At 36.3% G+C, this 16,396-nt stretch overlaps 1 protein-coding gene across 3 annotated transcripts in view; it reads left to right on the top strand.

Annotated features, from left to right (window-relative positions):
• The first annotated feature begins 1,791 nt into the window (after positions 1-1,791).
• Positions 1,792-16,396, top strand: part of TOX2 (TOX high mobility group box family member 2) — a 250,172-nt gene continuing 235,567 nt past the window's right edge. For 2 of the 3 annotated variants that reach the window (XM_039344717.1, XM_039344716.1), the window contains exon 1: positions 1,793-2,023. In XM_039344717.1, coding sequence (XP_039200651.1) covers positions 1,922-2,023 — 102 coding nt within the window. In that variant the 5' untranslated portion in view covers positions 1,793-1,921. Of the gene's footprint in view, positions 2,024-16,396 lie in introns of all 3 variants that reach the window. The other variant, XM_039344718.1, reaches the window with a different exon arrangement.

The raw sequence follows: 16,396 nt of genomic DNA, 5'->3' as shown, positions 1-16,396 counted from the left end.
TCAACCTATAAGTATTGTGATGCTAATACATTCTGAGCTGGTTACTGTTTCTCTGATGCAGAATATAAAATGGAAAACATAAATAAACCTATACACTTCTATTTTTTTTAAAAAAACAATCATTTGGGACAAACACAGATTTCATATAATTTATTTTGCATTATCATACTGTCTGTTTAATGTTGGATTATACCAAGATACAGGCCCAGTTTTAATATTATAGTGCTATTTTGTGAAAAAGCTCATAATTAAGAGATGATCAGCTTTACTGTTTCTGCACCAGAATAAGGTATACAGCTTTGTATACTCTCCCCCCCCTTCCTGCCAAGTTTATATATTGAAGATGCATCATTTCTGTCTTCAATTTCCACAACAGCCTGTTGCAACGAAAATATTAAAGAGTCTTGTAGCTCTTAAAAAATCAGCACATTACTTGCAGCATAATTCTCATGCTCCAATTTGTTGGTTGTTAAGATGCAACAATATTCTTTTGCCATGTCTGAATAGAGTGCCTGATAAAGATTGATTTACTCAATGGATGATTAAAATCTGGTCCAGACAGTCATGTTGGATTGGAGAGAGTCAGATTCAAATTTCTACTAAAACATTTAGATTTTGGGTGTCCTTGGGCCAACTGCCAATTTTCTGCATAACCTCATAGGCCTGTTGTGAGGAGGATAGGCGAATAGATAAGTGCATGGGAAAAATCCTTTCTATGCCACTGATAACTCCTTGGAAGAAAAGGAGAATATATACTAAATAAACCTGGAGGAATCGTGCATTGTAAGAAAATCTAATTGGAAAACAGGCTGTTTTATACCAACCCACTTTCTCATGGATTGGTAGGGAAGTTTGACAAAGCTGAAGCTTTGGTAGCACATCTTTCTGAAATGTTGAGAAAGGACCCTAAACTTAGTCCACCCCTTTTGCCACCTGCAGTAGCGAAGCAAACAAGATCCCTCAGAGAAATAAGATTCTGCTTCATAATATAGCTATACATGGGAGAAAAAAGCGAGGAGGAGGGGGCGTTTGGAAAAGTTGAGTCCCAGTTTCTCTGTAAAACAGGACTTCCCGTTACTTTTTTGGGAGAAGGCCTGAGCCCTATCTTGAAATTTAGCAGAAAACTTGGTGGATGCATAGGCAGGTTAGCAGGGTCACGTTCCGACGACCAACTTTGCTTTCCTTCCTTGGAGTCTTTACTCCGGGCAGGTCCGCACAAAGCAAAACCCTGACTACCAAACCACATTTCCATACTGAGTTAGGAGGAGGAACTCAGTCAAATCCGCAACAAGAGATGTGCGCCCCTTTTCTTGTGGGACCCAGAGTCTGGTTCTTTTCTCCCCTGGGGACACTTCTAGTTCGTGCGCGGCACGGGGAGCGAACCCTTAGACGTGCGGCGGTCCTCTGAGCCTTGCCTTTCCCGGGCAGGGGAAAAGGAAAACCACCACTTTCTTCTTTCCCAGCTCACTCTTCTTCCTAGGGACCTGCCCTACGCGTCGGGCCCTCTCCTGCTGGCTTGTCAGCTCCCGGCGCCTTCGGGGCAGGACAAGTCCCGACCGCGGCGCGGGTATTTGGAGCTGCCTTGTGGCGGTCCCAGCGCCGGCCCGAAAGGCTGTAGGGAGAGTCTGACCCAGCCCAGCCCAGCCCAGCCCAGCCCGAGCAGGTCCCGGGCGCTCTCCCCTCCCCCTCCTTCCTCCCCCACCCCCTGCCTCGGTGCCTGGAACAATAGAGTGCGAGAGGAGCTGGCTCTGGGCTGCGCGCCCTCCCCTTCTCCCTCTCCCCGCCTCTCCTCCCCTTTCCTCCCGCCCGCCCTGAGCCAGAGGCAGAGCAGCCGCCGCCGGAGGAGCCGGTTCCATGCCCCCTGGAGCCTCCTCTCGCTGCTGCCGCCACCTCGTTCTCCTCCTCAGCGCGCAGTCCCGGCATGGACGTTAGGTTTTACCCTTCCGCCCCCACCGCCGTTGGTTCTTTGCCCGGGGCCGACCCCCCTTGCTTGGGCCCCCTGGACTATTACCACTGCAACAAGGTAACGAGGGGCGGAGGGAGAGAGGGACGGGTGCAAACCGCCTGGGCAGGGGTGGAGGATGCGAGCGGCTGAGGAAGGTGCTATCAGGACGAAGTCTCGGCCCCCCCGCTCCCCATCGTCACCCCCACTTCCGCGATTCCCTTTCGGGATTGCTGCCCCTTTGCCCCGCACCGGCGGAGGTGGCCGGGACTTGCACTTTGCCGCTTTTGCACTGCCCGGGACTTATCGCTCCCTCCCCGCCAGGGCAGGGCAAGGAGTTGATTTAATGGCACCTCTGAGCCCGACCTTCCCGGAGCCCTTTGCCCCGCTTGAGACGGGCAGCTTCTCGATATTGGGGGAAAGGCACCGCCTTTTGCAAACGGGAGCCCGAAATTCTGTGCCCAGGTCGCTTGGCTGCCGAAGGGCCAAATTTGAAGGCGAAAAGAAAGCCAGTTCGCTCAAACCCAACCCAACCTAACCTAACATTAACGGCGTTGAAAACTTCTTTTCCTCTGGGACGCTAAGTGTTGAAGGTGGCAAGCGAGCGGCTGCATCCTGCAGGAGGGAATTTCAAAATTGCTTTACTTAGCAGCACCAAGACTGCCTGCTTAAGGCTGAAAGTCTTCCTATCTTGGAAGCAAAAGCGAGTGTACAGGGTGAATGCGTGAGGGTGGGAGGAGGAGGAGGAGGAGGAGGAGGGGCAGTTAATTGTTGGTTGCAAGTCACTTCAGACCCCTGATCACATCTTTTAATTTTGGTAAATACAGCTATAAGTGGGAGGGAAAATAAACCAATAGCTAAAATTCTGATATGGAGTTTTAGAAGAAATGTATTTTTTGGGGGGGTGGGGGGGGGTGGCTTGCTTTGGTTTTAAATGTTTTCGTTCCATGCCTGTCTATGGTTCTTGATGGAAAATATATAAGCTAAGGGAGGAATACTGTAGGGTGAGTATTTTGTTTTTGTTTTTTTCTGAATAAATTTCTATCTTGCTCAAAGGGATCAGCATATTGGCAAGACTGCAGAATTGGATTTCGTTTTGTACAGTATGTTCTGGTTAGAACCTAAACCATTTATGTGCTCATGATTAACATTTCCCTAACACAAGATTCAAATTCTTGTCTCATGGTTGTCAGACTCTTCTGTTGTCTTCTTCCTATTCCCATAATTATTCCTGTTAAATATAACTGGGCCGTTTTATGACTATTTCATAAAATCTAAAATACAGCACAAAAACCTTACTAATCTAGATTTATCTTTTACTTTTTTAATGTGTGAGGGAGAGAAAGAGGAAAAAACCCCAACATTTTCCCAGGGATACTTGAGTGTATAGTGCATTAGGCAATAACCCTTCAATAGACAGGAGAAAGATGAACATAATCAGAATGTCAGTACTTCATATGAATAGCCATCGTTTCAGGTTGAGAATTACAGTACTGCAACGTTTTAATAAAAGAATTCAACTGAAACTTTGGATTATTTAATTAATCATGAAAATATTGCTGTTGTTGATAATCAGATACTTTCATAAAAGTAATGAAAGTTGTAGTGTCTCAGTACAAGGGCGATTGTTTTGTTTGTATGGTATAATAAGTTCTTCAAAATAGCATAGGTTTTTGATGCTGATCTCCCATCCCCTTGAAAATTTCCAATTAATCTGAAATGTAAGTGTTATTGAACATGTATCAGTTTATATATTACAGTAAACAGTTATTTCTGAATCCTGTTTTTACTAACATGTTAAAAATGTTTAACAAAGAATCACTTGCTGACATAAAAAACAACTTAAAATTCATGCAATAGCAATTTACAGAAAAAAAATACCCAAATACTTTCTGAGTTCAAGCACTGTAGATTCAAGATATAATATCAAGATATTTGTGCATCTGAGAAGTTCTAATATAAACCTCGAAAATTTTAATTGCTAATACAAAGAAGAGACAGAATGTGAATCACTTTCACAAGAAACTCTAGGCCCTACGAGGGTTCTCGGGGATCTAAAATCATCTCCCACATGTTGGGAATACACTTGTTGCAATTAGTATAAAGACATTTTCTTTTAATCCATCTTTTTAAGATTCTCATTTCCTGTAGTGCTAAAGAGACCTACCTCGTCTTGGAAAATTCTTTGTCAGTTTTCCTGAGAAAGCTAAGTTCAAGTTTGATAAGATGCAAATGATCATATACAAAATTCTGACCTCTGCCACGAGGTGCTGCTGTTGCCACTGTTACCAAGATCTTAGAACAAGAGAGAAAATAAAATACAGACAGTAATGTGTGTGTGTGTGTGTGTGTGTGTGTGTTTGTGTGCTCGCGCATGTGCGTACTCATACACATGCTGAATTGTACCATTATTCTACTTTATTCACTTCTTTCAAATTTTATTTACATAATGAGACCATGCAAAAAAGTTCTATCGTAGTAAACTCTGGTGCACAAAGAAAAAAGGACTGCAGCTGAAGGAGTATCTAAATCTTTTTTCTTTCTCAGCCTTGCCCTGCGTGCTACAAAGATGTTATCACTGGCTATAAAACAGAGGAAGAGAGTTTCATTTTGAAGGGCTTTGTTCCCTTCAGGATAATCTAAGAGGTCCTGTTATTGTGGGTGGGCTAGAGCCAAAAGTAGATGAATTGCCCAGTTTCTTTCTGCTATTCTTTTCTCTTCCTCTTCATCTGCAAGACTTCCACGGAAAAGATAGATGGGTTTTTCATGAGTTCTAAACTGATAACTTGCAGAAAGCTTTCCTCTTGCTTCCATCTTCTTTGGTTGCTTTGTTTTGATTCCCTTGCCCATTTTTTTCCCCTTTTGCCCTTCTTACCTGATTCAAATTGAAGGCCACAGGTTGTCTACCTGTATTCCTTCAAGATAGGAAGTTTCACAGCTAGATCAGTGAATTGCTCCAGGCCAAAGGTCTTTGCAATTTGAGAAAGCCAGGGAATACAGAAGTGCAGTTTGTTAGGAAAAGAAAGGTGTCCTTGAATAATAAGAGTTGAAGGAGTGTTTCACTTGAAGTTTAAGAAAAATAAAATAAATTTCAATGGGACCTGAATAAAAAGAAAAAAATGGGTTATGTTTGTAGTTCCGGATTCTGCCTTTCCTTACATTGCAGTTTAAAATGAATAGGGACAGTTTTGAGTTGCTACAATTAAAAGAAGCTGGCTTGGAGAAGATAGAAATGGATTAGGCAGGCCTAACAATTCCCTTTTTTTTTTATATTCTCCAGGAGATCAAACATGAAAAAACTCAACTTATGTTGAAAGACTGAAAGTATTTTTTCTAAAAAAATGTAAGATTTCCTTCAAATCAGGTTTTGGTCTTAATGATTTCATATAGTTTTTTTTTGTGTGTGATTCAATATAGTTCCAACTATGCTTACAGTTTTAAGTTCAGACAAGGTCAGTATATAGTCCCCCCCTTTTAGACAATGATTTTTCTTCTTTTGTGAGTGGGTAGAGAGAAATTCTGCAGGAGGAAATGTGTGTGGAACACAACATATATAAATAACTGAAATGGAGGGTATAACAGACATTCAGATTTGTTTTCCTTAGGCTAATTAATACTTCTGATTCAGTGAATGAACCAGCTTGTTCAGGAAGGACTGTTTCAAGTGTCCTAAAATTTTAACATAATTGATTTGCACCATGATAGAATGTGATATTCTTATTGTGAAATCTCACATTTCATTTATGTACCACAACAATCTTCACTATCAATTCTATAAACTCAGTAGATAATTTTTGAGAAGGATTTTGCTCTTTGCCAGTACCATTGGTATTTTGGTGCAAAATTTCTTTCCCTTTCAAACATTTAATACATTTTTATTCTCTTGTACTGAGGCTAATTAATGACCTCTGTTTAATGATAGATTATTAATGTCATTTTCTTTCCTTTTTAATAAAGTAATTGTATGCTACACTGGAAATATATTTCTCCCTTAATTAAAATAAATATTATCCTTACTATCTCACTTCTTCACATTTAATACATTTTATAATGATTTGGATTGCAAAAATATGGACTAAATGACAGCAAAGGGTAACAGTTATAAGTATCTATTATTTTCTGCTGGTTGCCATCTTTTTGGTAGCCCTTTTGTACACTTGTTTCCTGGATATGGATGAGCTTCATACAGAAAAAAAATATATGTAAAGTGTTTGCATTCTATGGAATTATTTTGGTTTATAAAGCCAAAATATGATAGTTATTTCAGATGGATATTTAGAAACAGAACCTTCAGGCCCAAGGTTGCATATTCCTTCTTTCAGTTTTTCTTTTTTGAGTGTGTTATACACTGAAAATGTTGTTTCTTTCTCCTGAAAGTAGTAACAGGGTATGAAGAGGGAATCAATTTATTCTCCATAGCACCTGAGGGCAGGACAGGAAGCAATGGGTAGAAGTTTGTCAGAGGAAGATTTAACTAGGAAATAAGGAGGAATTTCCTGACAGTAAGAATGAATATCAGAGGAACCGCTTGCCTTGGAGTTGTGGGTGCGCCATGATTGGAGGTTTCCAGAAAAAAATGGACAACCATTTGTCTGGGATGGTATAAAGACTCCTGCCTTGGGCAGGGGGGTTGGACTAAAAGACCTCTAAGTACCTTCCAACCCTCTGATTCTGTGATATAAATTGGTATATATAATATAAATCTATGTGGTCATTAAAAATCAACAACTTGATGGGAAATTGATCAATCAATCAATCAATCAATCAACCAGTGATTAATGTTCACTTTTTATTCCCTTCACAGAGAAAAACTCAATAAATTTTACAGTATATAAATTTATATGCCCAGAAATTGGTGAGAAAATTAAACTTTCTTTTTAATAAATCCCATGTTTTTATGATGGTAGTAAACATTATGCATTATGTACTCTGAGTGAATCTCTTTATAGAGCAGAAGGACCCAGTTTTCCATGTTAGGCCTGTCAGATCTGGGGTGCAAAAATCCAGACAACCATAGATGACACCAAAGATACACAGAATAGTCTTTACTACAATTTGCTGGTCATTTGGATTTTTGTAGACTGCACTTACTTTTGCACCCACACCCACACCCACAAACACTCTACAATGCTTGTGTGTAGGGATGAGTAGGCTCAGGATGGTAAATGTCATATCCCATTTGCTGCTTAATAATTTTTTGAGAAAACTTGTGAAAGATTAAAGTCCCTGTTTTTGACTGTTTGTAAAACAGGCTCTTTATTACTTATTTTATATGTAGAATTAATTCTACATATTATTTATTTAATTTTTTATTTTCAAAGATCACATTATCTAACAAATATGATAATGTGAAAAAAAACTATATTGAATGGTGTGCAGCAAATGTGTTGTTAGTTTAGCTGATGTGTTACACATAGTCATGAAAGCAGTGTACCACAGTATTAGTCAGAAAATGTGCAGAGCCAAAGCTTGCCCTTGTTTTACATTACAGGCTACTTGTCTGTAGTCCCTCAGGATAACGTATTTTGAGGTATTGGGGGTAGAATGAAGGAAGGTTTTGGTGTTCCTTTGTGTTGGAAATTTTTATACTGATTGTAAGAAATATTCTGGTTAATTCAATATATCAAAAATAATTGTAATAAAAATATTGCTATTATAATTCAATTAATTTGTGTCAATGGAGTACTAATTAGAGGATAGATTTCCTTGTTCTAACTTGTAAGAGAATTGGTTGTGATTAGTTCTCTCTCCTAGTTGCATTCCAGCTCTTATCATAAAATTTTCTCCCAATTTTGAAATGGGTATCTACCTAGCTTCTTTTTGCTACTGCATACTGAATTCCACATTTTGCAATCTGAATGTTTAGTCCTTTCAGTTAAATCATATGCATGAGTGATTTGGCACATTAAAACATAGTAAAAATGTCATGGCATTGTGTGCATGACTGAATTAGCATTTTTAGTTACTTAAATTTTATCCTGTTTTTTAGTTAATCAACAGGTCCTTCATTTAAAGTCTTCTTGGTCTGTTAGCTTTCATCGTAAATTCCCACCAATTTTATCATGTCTTTGTAGATGCATTGCACTGTTTCTTTTGCATATATGCAATAATATGCATGCAATAATAGTGATTGGGAAACTGGCTGAATATTGGGAATTATTCATTTGAAGACTGGGTAAAAGGAATGTTGATATGATTATACAATTATAAACAGCAAGATGAAAACATAATTTTAATGCACATATGGAAGAAACAGAAAGCTGTGGCTAGAGCAAATTTTGTGTTCTTACTTTCAGAAATTATGTTGAAAGAATGTTGGAAAACAAAATAATAAATGACACTAATCAATGAAGTCAAAAAGTGTGATTTTTTTAATGTATTTATGTTACCAGTTTCCTAAACAGGGAACTCCCAAGGGCTCAAAACTTACAATGTGCTCCTTATATTGTAAACATGTTGGTATATACAGATTGTATACAAAGGGTCTTTAATCTTGTTTTTCCTAATATCAGTTCTAAAAGTAACATTTCTTATTGTCAAAAAGGATTACTCTTGTTCAAATAGATGATAAATCTTATCAACACTTCTCTCTCTCTCTCTCTCTCTCTCTCTCTCTCTCTCTCTCTCTCTCTCTCTGTGTGTGTGTGTGTGTGTGTGTGTAAACAGTACTAAGCAGAAATTAGTTTTGTCCTGTGTATAATGAATGTAATGAATATATTTTATGGATTTTTGTTTTCTTTTCTTTGGAATTTTTACCTCCACAGCAAATTACAGTGCTAAATACTCCTCCTCCTCATCCTCCATTTTAATTTATTTTTTTTCTTACTCATATCTCAGGGAAAATAATATAAATTGTAAAGTTTTGATTTCAGCCCCCCATTTGAGGTGTAATTTTGAATAACATTCAATGGGATAAAAACTTGTCATTAAAATTCTTTACATTCTAGAATGGCCAGAATCACTTGATGCACCCTTTCTGTTTCTAGCAGCAGAAGCTTTGATGATGTGTTCATTCCATCTGCATAATAGAAAGTGTTTGAAGCTCTTTTTTGCCAAAAGCTTTATTAAATCAGGGATTCAGAACTAAATAATGAGCACTCATTCATTCATAGAAAATGTTGTTCTAGCTTTATGTGTGGAAGAGGCTTTATTCTAGTTACTTTCAGAATTTAAAAAAAGATGTTTTGAACACTATGGTAGCCATGGCTGCCATGGCACGTTCTCATTAATTCTGTTAAAAGAATGATGCATTTAAAGTTGCTCATACATTTAAATGAATCAGAAGAAAGGATGGGAAAATTTAAATTTATATAAATAGGATAAAATATGTGCTATTTAAATAAAGTAGGTGTACAGTTCTATTACATGTTCTGTTACTTTTAATGCAGGGATAAAAATAATTTATTTAGCTTTGTGGGCCTATAATGCATTTGAAAGCTAAGATTAATCTGGATTTGTATAAGAAACATAACCTACATATTATTGTCTTGATTTTAGTGGATGATGGAATTGGTGGACTTGTTCCATTTGCACAGTCTAATGCCAATTTATTCTCAAATATAAAAAAATTCTGTATCGCCTTGATAATGGAACTAAAAATGAAAATGTACTAATGAAATTAGCATATTCACTGAGTTTCACTGGTTTCTGATCCTGCACTATTTCTGCAATCATGAGGATTAAACCTATTTAAATATAACTTCATTCTTCCAAGTGCTTTTTAGGCTAGATATCTGCAACTCAAAAGCCACAAACATTCAGTTCTTGATGTTGAAAGCTGCAACCTCTACATTGCTGTTGATGGTATTAATCCTCATTCAGCCTGTATTTCACAAATCAAAACACTTCTTTTTCTTTCTGAAGAAAAATGCTGCTGAGGAACAAAACCTTTTGCTCTCCTTATATAAAAAGTGTGTCATTGAGTTAGTTACAAAACTCAGCATACACATGGTTTCTTTTCCTTTAGGAGAATGTTACAAATATATGGGAGAATTTTTTGACCCATATTGTCGTCTTTTTGCACTATTTATTTTTATTAACCACCATGTGCTTTTACAGACTCATCTGTGTAGAATCTAGATCTCATGCTTACTCAACCAGTGCTTTTATTATGTGCTTGTATTAATCTGCATAAAATGTGTGCAGAGACCATTTTGAATCTATATTCAGTGTATTGTAGCAGTAGCATTTTATTCTGAAGTCACTGGGAGGGCTAATGTGCTCTGAATGAATTTTTGCCATTTACCTTTTGTATTTATCTTCTAACAAATAAAGCTCCAAGTGTTCTTTTTACTAGAATTTGGATTATGTTGTATGGCAAAAATAAAGCATTTAATTGTGTTTTTCTAAGCACTCTGCATTAAAGATTTTTCTGTTTGTGTTGTTTCTTTACAATGTTTTTCAATGATGAATAGTTTGCTTCTGGTTTTTTTAAGGTTTTTGATGTATTTGTTTGTCTATGCAGTTAATTCCCTAAAGAATGTCAAAAATGATATGGAGATCTGGGCATCATATCATGTCACAGGCTACCTGGATACTTAATTGCCAGTTTGATTTCAGAATATAACTTTTAATACAAGGAAATGAGGCCTGATTTATTATTTTTTTTTGAAGAATGTATTCCAAATTGTAATGGGCAGCTATTTGCCATCATCTCTGAACTCACTCAAATTTCCACATGGTAATAGGCCCCGCACTATGTAAAATAATGGTGCTATAAATAATTACATAAAGGAATGTCAAACAGTTAATTACAGGTAAAATCTCCTTCTAGTTGAGTTTGATTCCTAGTGGTTTCATGGGCAATTTCTGTATTTTTCTTGGCAACAATATTGAAATGGTTTGCCATTGCATTTTCTAGTCTCAAGCTTTATTCATGCATCACACATATGTAGTACATTATATGTTTAAGTATGGATAAGCCATTGGCTTATCTAGATGTCATATGGTCAGGCTTCCTCTATCTTGATTCTTTGAGCTTGGATCAGAAGATCTCATACTCATGAGGAAATACTTATGCATAGAATGCTTTCATTATGTTCTTGATGTTTATAATACAGAGCTAACCGTATTTTAGAGTACATAAGGCCTAATTTGCAATGAAATGGTGTATTCTTTTTAAGTCACTACAGATAGATCGAGATTTTCAAGATTCAGTATTCTCCAACTATGCTGATTTTGCAAGAATTTGGAAAAAGGATCAAGCTATTGGCCAAATTAAGATGGACACAATGTGAAAAATCTGATTTTATTTATTTGCCCTCCCCCCTAAATTCACAAAAATGATTCTGGGTGGCTTACCTGTTGTAGAGTCATAAAAACACAAGGGATTAAAAAAAAAAGCACAGCAAACACCAAAGCAGAATAAATGAGATCAACCACAGCAAGTTGGTCCTTTCATTTTTTGGGACAGATTTATCCCATACTCTAGCCCAGTGGCAGAAGGAAAAGCTAAACCTCTTCAGGGCCTTTTGGAAAGTCATTATGTTCAGGGTCATCCGAATCATTGGAAAAATGTTACTCTGTAGGGCAGTTACTGTGACAGAAAAGACATTCATGTCTTTTTTTCCTTTGTTGATTTTATTTATTTTATTTAATAGTGTTTCCATGCAAATTTTTCATAACAAATCTCCATAATATGGATGGGTTTAACAGTCTTTTCATAGTGTTCCAACTTTAGAGTTAATGATTTACAGACTGCTCCAAGAATTGTATGTTATTATCATTACTACTAATATTTCTGCTATTGAAGCAACTAGTTAATGAAGCACTTGTCATGCATAAAAGTCTAGCCACTGTGTTGATATATGTTGTCCTTTCTGGATAATTGCCCAGAAAAAGATGGTTACCCATTTATTGATGAGAACATCTATTTTTCCATAAAATGTTTTAGATAGCCTTTTATTGATAATAGAGAAATAAAAGGTATGAGAAGACATATTATTATTATTATTATTATTAGTAGTAGTAGTAGTAGTAGTAGTAGTAGTAGTAGTAATAGCAATAATAAAAGTTGAAAGGGACCTTGGAGGTCATCTAGTCCAACCCCCTGCTCAGGCAGGAAACCCTATACCATTTTGGACAAATGGCTGGCAAGTCCCTTCTTAAAAACTTCCATATATTACTCTTTGAATATTTGGCTATCATGCTGCTTTGCTTTTGAATTGTGATGTTGGAGAAGACTCTTGAGAGGCCCTTGGACTACAAGAAGATCAAATCAGTCAGTCCCAAAGGAAATCAACCCTGACTGTTCTTTGGAAAGACAGATACTGAGGCTGAAGCTCAAATACTTTGGCCACCAAATGAGAAGAGAGGACTCATTAGAAAAGATCCTGATGTTGGGAAAGATTGAAGGCAAAAGGAAAAGGGGATGGCAGAGGATGAGACAGTTACAGTAGACATCAATGCAATAGACATGGGTTTGGGAAAACACTGGGAAACACTGGAGGACACAGCCTGGCAATGCTGTGGTTTATGGAGTCACAAGGAATTGGACACAACTTAGCAATTGAATAATAACAAGTATTCAAGACTATCTGCCATTTACATTTATAGTACAATTAGTCTGAAATACAAATACTGTACTATTATTAGGGCATCTTAAGGAATAAGTAGATTTGTAACATCAGTCACCATCAAGAAATTTCTGTTAACAATGCTAGCTTCTGAGATAGCTAGTGAAAAGAAAAATTAGTTCTCTGCATAATTTACATAACATTTTTATTCTTTCTTTCTTGGTTAAAAGAAGCAGACAGTTGTGCAAATGTGTTCCTATGTTACTAAGTCATGTTCTTTCCATCATCTTAGAGTTAGAGTTAGAATGAAACCTTCAAGTGGAAGAAATGAGCATAGAAAATATTGTAAGAAAAGAGCCAAAGAACTGACTTGGCTAACTTAGCTACATTGTGGCTGAAATGGGAAATGAACTGGATGACCTTTAATATTGCTTCCAAAATACATATTCTATAGTTTTCATCACAAATAGTCCTCGATTTACAAAAATTCATTTAGTGATCGTTCAAAGTTACAATGGCACTGAAAAAACTGACTTATGGCCATTTTTCATACTTATGACCAATGCAGCATCCCCATGCTCATGTGATTAAAATTCAGAAGCTTGGCAACTGATTTATATTTATGATGGTTGCAGTGTTCTGGGGTCATGCAATCACCTTCTGACAAGCAAAGTCAGTGGGGAAGCTAGATTCATTTAACAACCATGTTACTAATTTAACAATTTCAGTGATTCACTTAACAATTGTGGCAAGAAAGGTCAAAAATGAAAATGTATTTCAAAGGAAAACCAGTTCTAGTCTGTACTTCTGTATTAGTTCCAAAATGTTATATGTGAATTGCAATTGAATATACAGTGGATATAGAAAATCTACATGCCCTTTTAAAATGCAAGGTTTTTGAGATGTAAAATAATCAAACCAAGATAAATCACTTCAGAATTTTTTCCACCTTTAATATAATATATAAGCTGTACAATTCAATTAAAAAACAAATTAAAATCTTTGAATGTCATAGAACAATATGAGTTCTATGACATTCATAGCTAGAAAAAGCTGGAAAAAAATTGAATGACCACTGTAGATACAGTTAAACCTGTAGCAAAAACTAAATTAGTCCAGTTGTCATAATTATTGTGCTGAAGAGATTGCTTGAAAATTAGTTGATATAGATTAGTCTTGTAAAACTATTTCCTGGTAGCCTCATCAAAGAAAATGAGGTGGCTTCTTAAATTTTAATTATAATGTGATCATAAGAACTGGGACCATAAATTTGCTGTATATGAAAGTAAGTTTTTTTATGCTCCTAAAATAGTTTTGCTTTTTAAAAGTAGTTTTTAAAAGCGTAAAATGGATCATGCCTTTCCCCCAGAAAACTGCATTACATAGTTCTTCACTCACTATGGTAAGGTACCTAAAATGAAAGATATTTATTTATTTATTTATTTATTTATGAAATTGATATGCTGCCCATCTCACTATCCAGATATTTTTCCATTTCAGGCAAGTTTGGCGGTATATACTGATCAAACCCTGTAAATTAGGCTAGAAGTAATGCTTTTCATGCCAAATAATGAAGATCAAATACTTGTACAAGATCTAGGTAACTGAAATGACTGGCTGGGTAGAATCCATAGGAACATTTTTTGAACATTTTCTGGAAATCCTACATTTCTGGTTAAAATTGTAGAAAAAGTGAGAATGATTATAATCAACATTTTGGAAGGCTTTTTGTCCAAAGAAAGCTCAACTGGTTATCTTTACTCGTCTAAACATTTGGGGAAATGAAGGCTTTTTAAAATAGATATTTATCTATTTAGCTACCTACTTATTTACTCAGTGGGTTATGGAAACTGAAAAGATTCAAGAAAACTTCCAACTACCATTTGAAGAAGGAAGAATAAAACGTCATTCTGTCTTTTGTACAATATATTAATTAGCAGAAAAAAAAAGTAAACTTTGAGCAATGGCAATGCCTGATAATATGGCATTTTTGTTTAAAGAATCAAATCATATCAGTTCATACACATACATTATCAAAATAAATTAGTTTTGTTACTAGACAGTGAAACAGTCATGTTGCCATTGAATTCTAACCTAATCTTGCTTTGGCAGTGCATAACAGTGATACTTGCTTTTGAATCTGACAATTTTGGAAACAAAAGGCAAGATTGACTGAGTGCCAATGAAGCTGCAGTTGTATACTAGATGGTACAAGTTTTTATGCTGGGGGGAGGGGGGAAACAGGACCTTCAGTTTATTTTAAGACAGCAGCATCTAATATTGCATTTTCTATTAATTTAATTGACATCCTGTGTTCTTGAAGGTGGCAAATTAATTGTGGAAGACCATCTGTTTCAAAATTGGGTATGTATACTATTGCTGGCAATACATCATGTAGTGGTTTTGCAGTATCCAATTCAAATCAGATGGAAATGTTGGCCTTCTGAGAATTATGATCAATCAATATTTCATTTTAGTAATGGGCTCAGAGCAGAAAAAGAAGCTGCTTGAAGCCTACACCTTTTGAAAAAATCTTTGTCATCTTAACGGCAGGATTTGACTTCCTTTCATTACTCTGAGAAGGCAACCAGTAGGTTCATGAACTATACTAACATCCTTTTCTAAATATTTTTCTTTATTTCTTTTAATATAAAATTTGGGTTTCTGTTCAATATTTCTTTTCAGTAGGAAGAGCTTTTAATATGAAAGAGAAAACAGGAGATGAGGTGTTAGAGATACTGCTGGATTGCAGCTCTCATCATCTCCCTTCATTGGTCTTGCTGGCTAAGACTAATGAAAGATAGGATTTTCTTCCCCAGTTTCCAGTTCTGTAAGACCTTTGCCATATTGGCTATGAATTCTGGGAAGTGTAGTCTTTGATATCCAAAGGGAAATTATTTTGGGAACCCTGTTATATGACATCTGAAAGTACATTTAAATCTTCAATGTGTGAAACTGATATAAAAAGACAGGATCAAGCCTAGTGGAAAATGTGCTGGTCTTCATTCTGAGATAAATTACATAGCTTATGAGATAAAGTGTTTGCTCTGGGATCTCACTTTTGAGTGAGCTCTCAAAACATTTCATTTGAGCACAGAGGAATAATATTTGAGCAAAGAGAAACAAAAGCCATAAGTCATACATAGTGCATCACTTTGTCTTGGTTATAATTAATCTTACAATTTAAGTTTCTTTCAGGAACTGCTATTAACTAATCAATTAAATTTAAACTTTGGAAAGGTAGAGCTGGTTTAGCTTCTTACTCAGGATGAAAAAATGTGTTAAGGATTCAAATCTATATTTGGGATTTGGGCTCATTGTTCTGAAAACAGTCTATTTCACAGGCTGTGGTGATGGAAATGGAGTGAAATAATACAGTTCCTTTTCAGAGTTCCTCAGAGGAATAATTTAAAGAAAATGTAACAGGTATTAAAGAAACATTTTTCATGACTGTCACATTTGTGAAGAAGAACTCAGGATCTTTGGTGCCATTCGACATGATAGCCAGCTCTGTGTTAAAGAGTCACTTTTGTTTCCTAAAAGCTGACTAAAAAAAATGTGAAATTTGCTCAAAGTTACATATTTTTACAATACAGGATACTGTTTTGCATGGAGATTTTGTAACTTTTAATATGACCTTGTTTTGAATAAAGTAAGAAACTATGTTGAAATAATTAATCAGTGACCCAGGTTGCCCAAAGCCATGGATACAAGGGGAGGGAGTTGAATTTCACTGCTTGTTCCTTCACCCCAGATTTCTTTATATTGATGCAAACCTAACTAGATCTTTTCTTCAACCAAAGATATCCTTTTCATTTATCTCAATTTCTCAGTTTCCTTGAAAGGAAGTTGTACATAAGAGACAATGAGTATGGGCTTCTTTTGTCTTACTTTTGAAGCTTTAGAAGAGACTAAAACATTGAAATTATGTTCACTGTAA

Source organism: Crotalus tigris, unplaced genomic scaffold, assembly GCF_016545835.1.
Source record: "Crotalus tigris isolate CLP2741 ecotype Arizona unplaced genomic scaffold, ASM1654583v1 scf7180000017935.1779662, whole genome shotgun sequence".
Taxonomy (NCBI): Eukaryota; Metazoa; Chordata; class Lepidosauria; order Squamata; family Viperidae; genus Crotalus; species Crotalus tigris.
The sequence above is the reverse complement of the archived record's forward strand: the minus strand, read 5'-3'. Positions and strand labels throughout refer to the sequence as shown.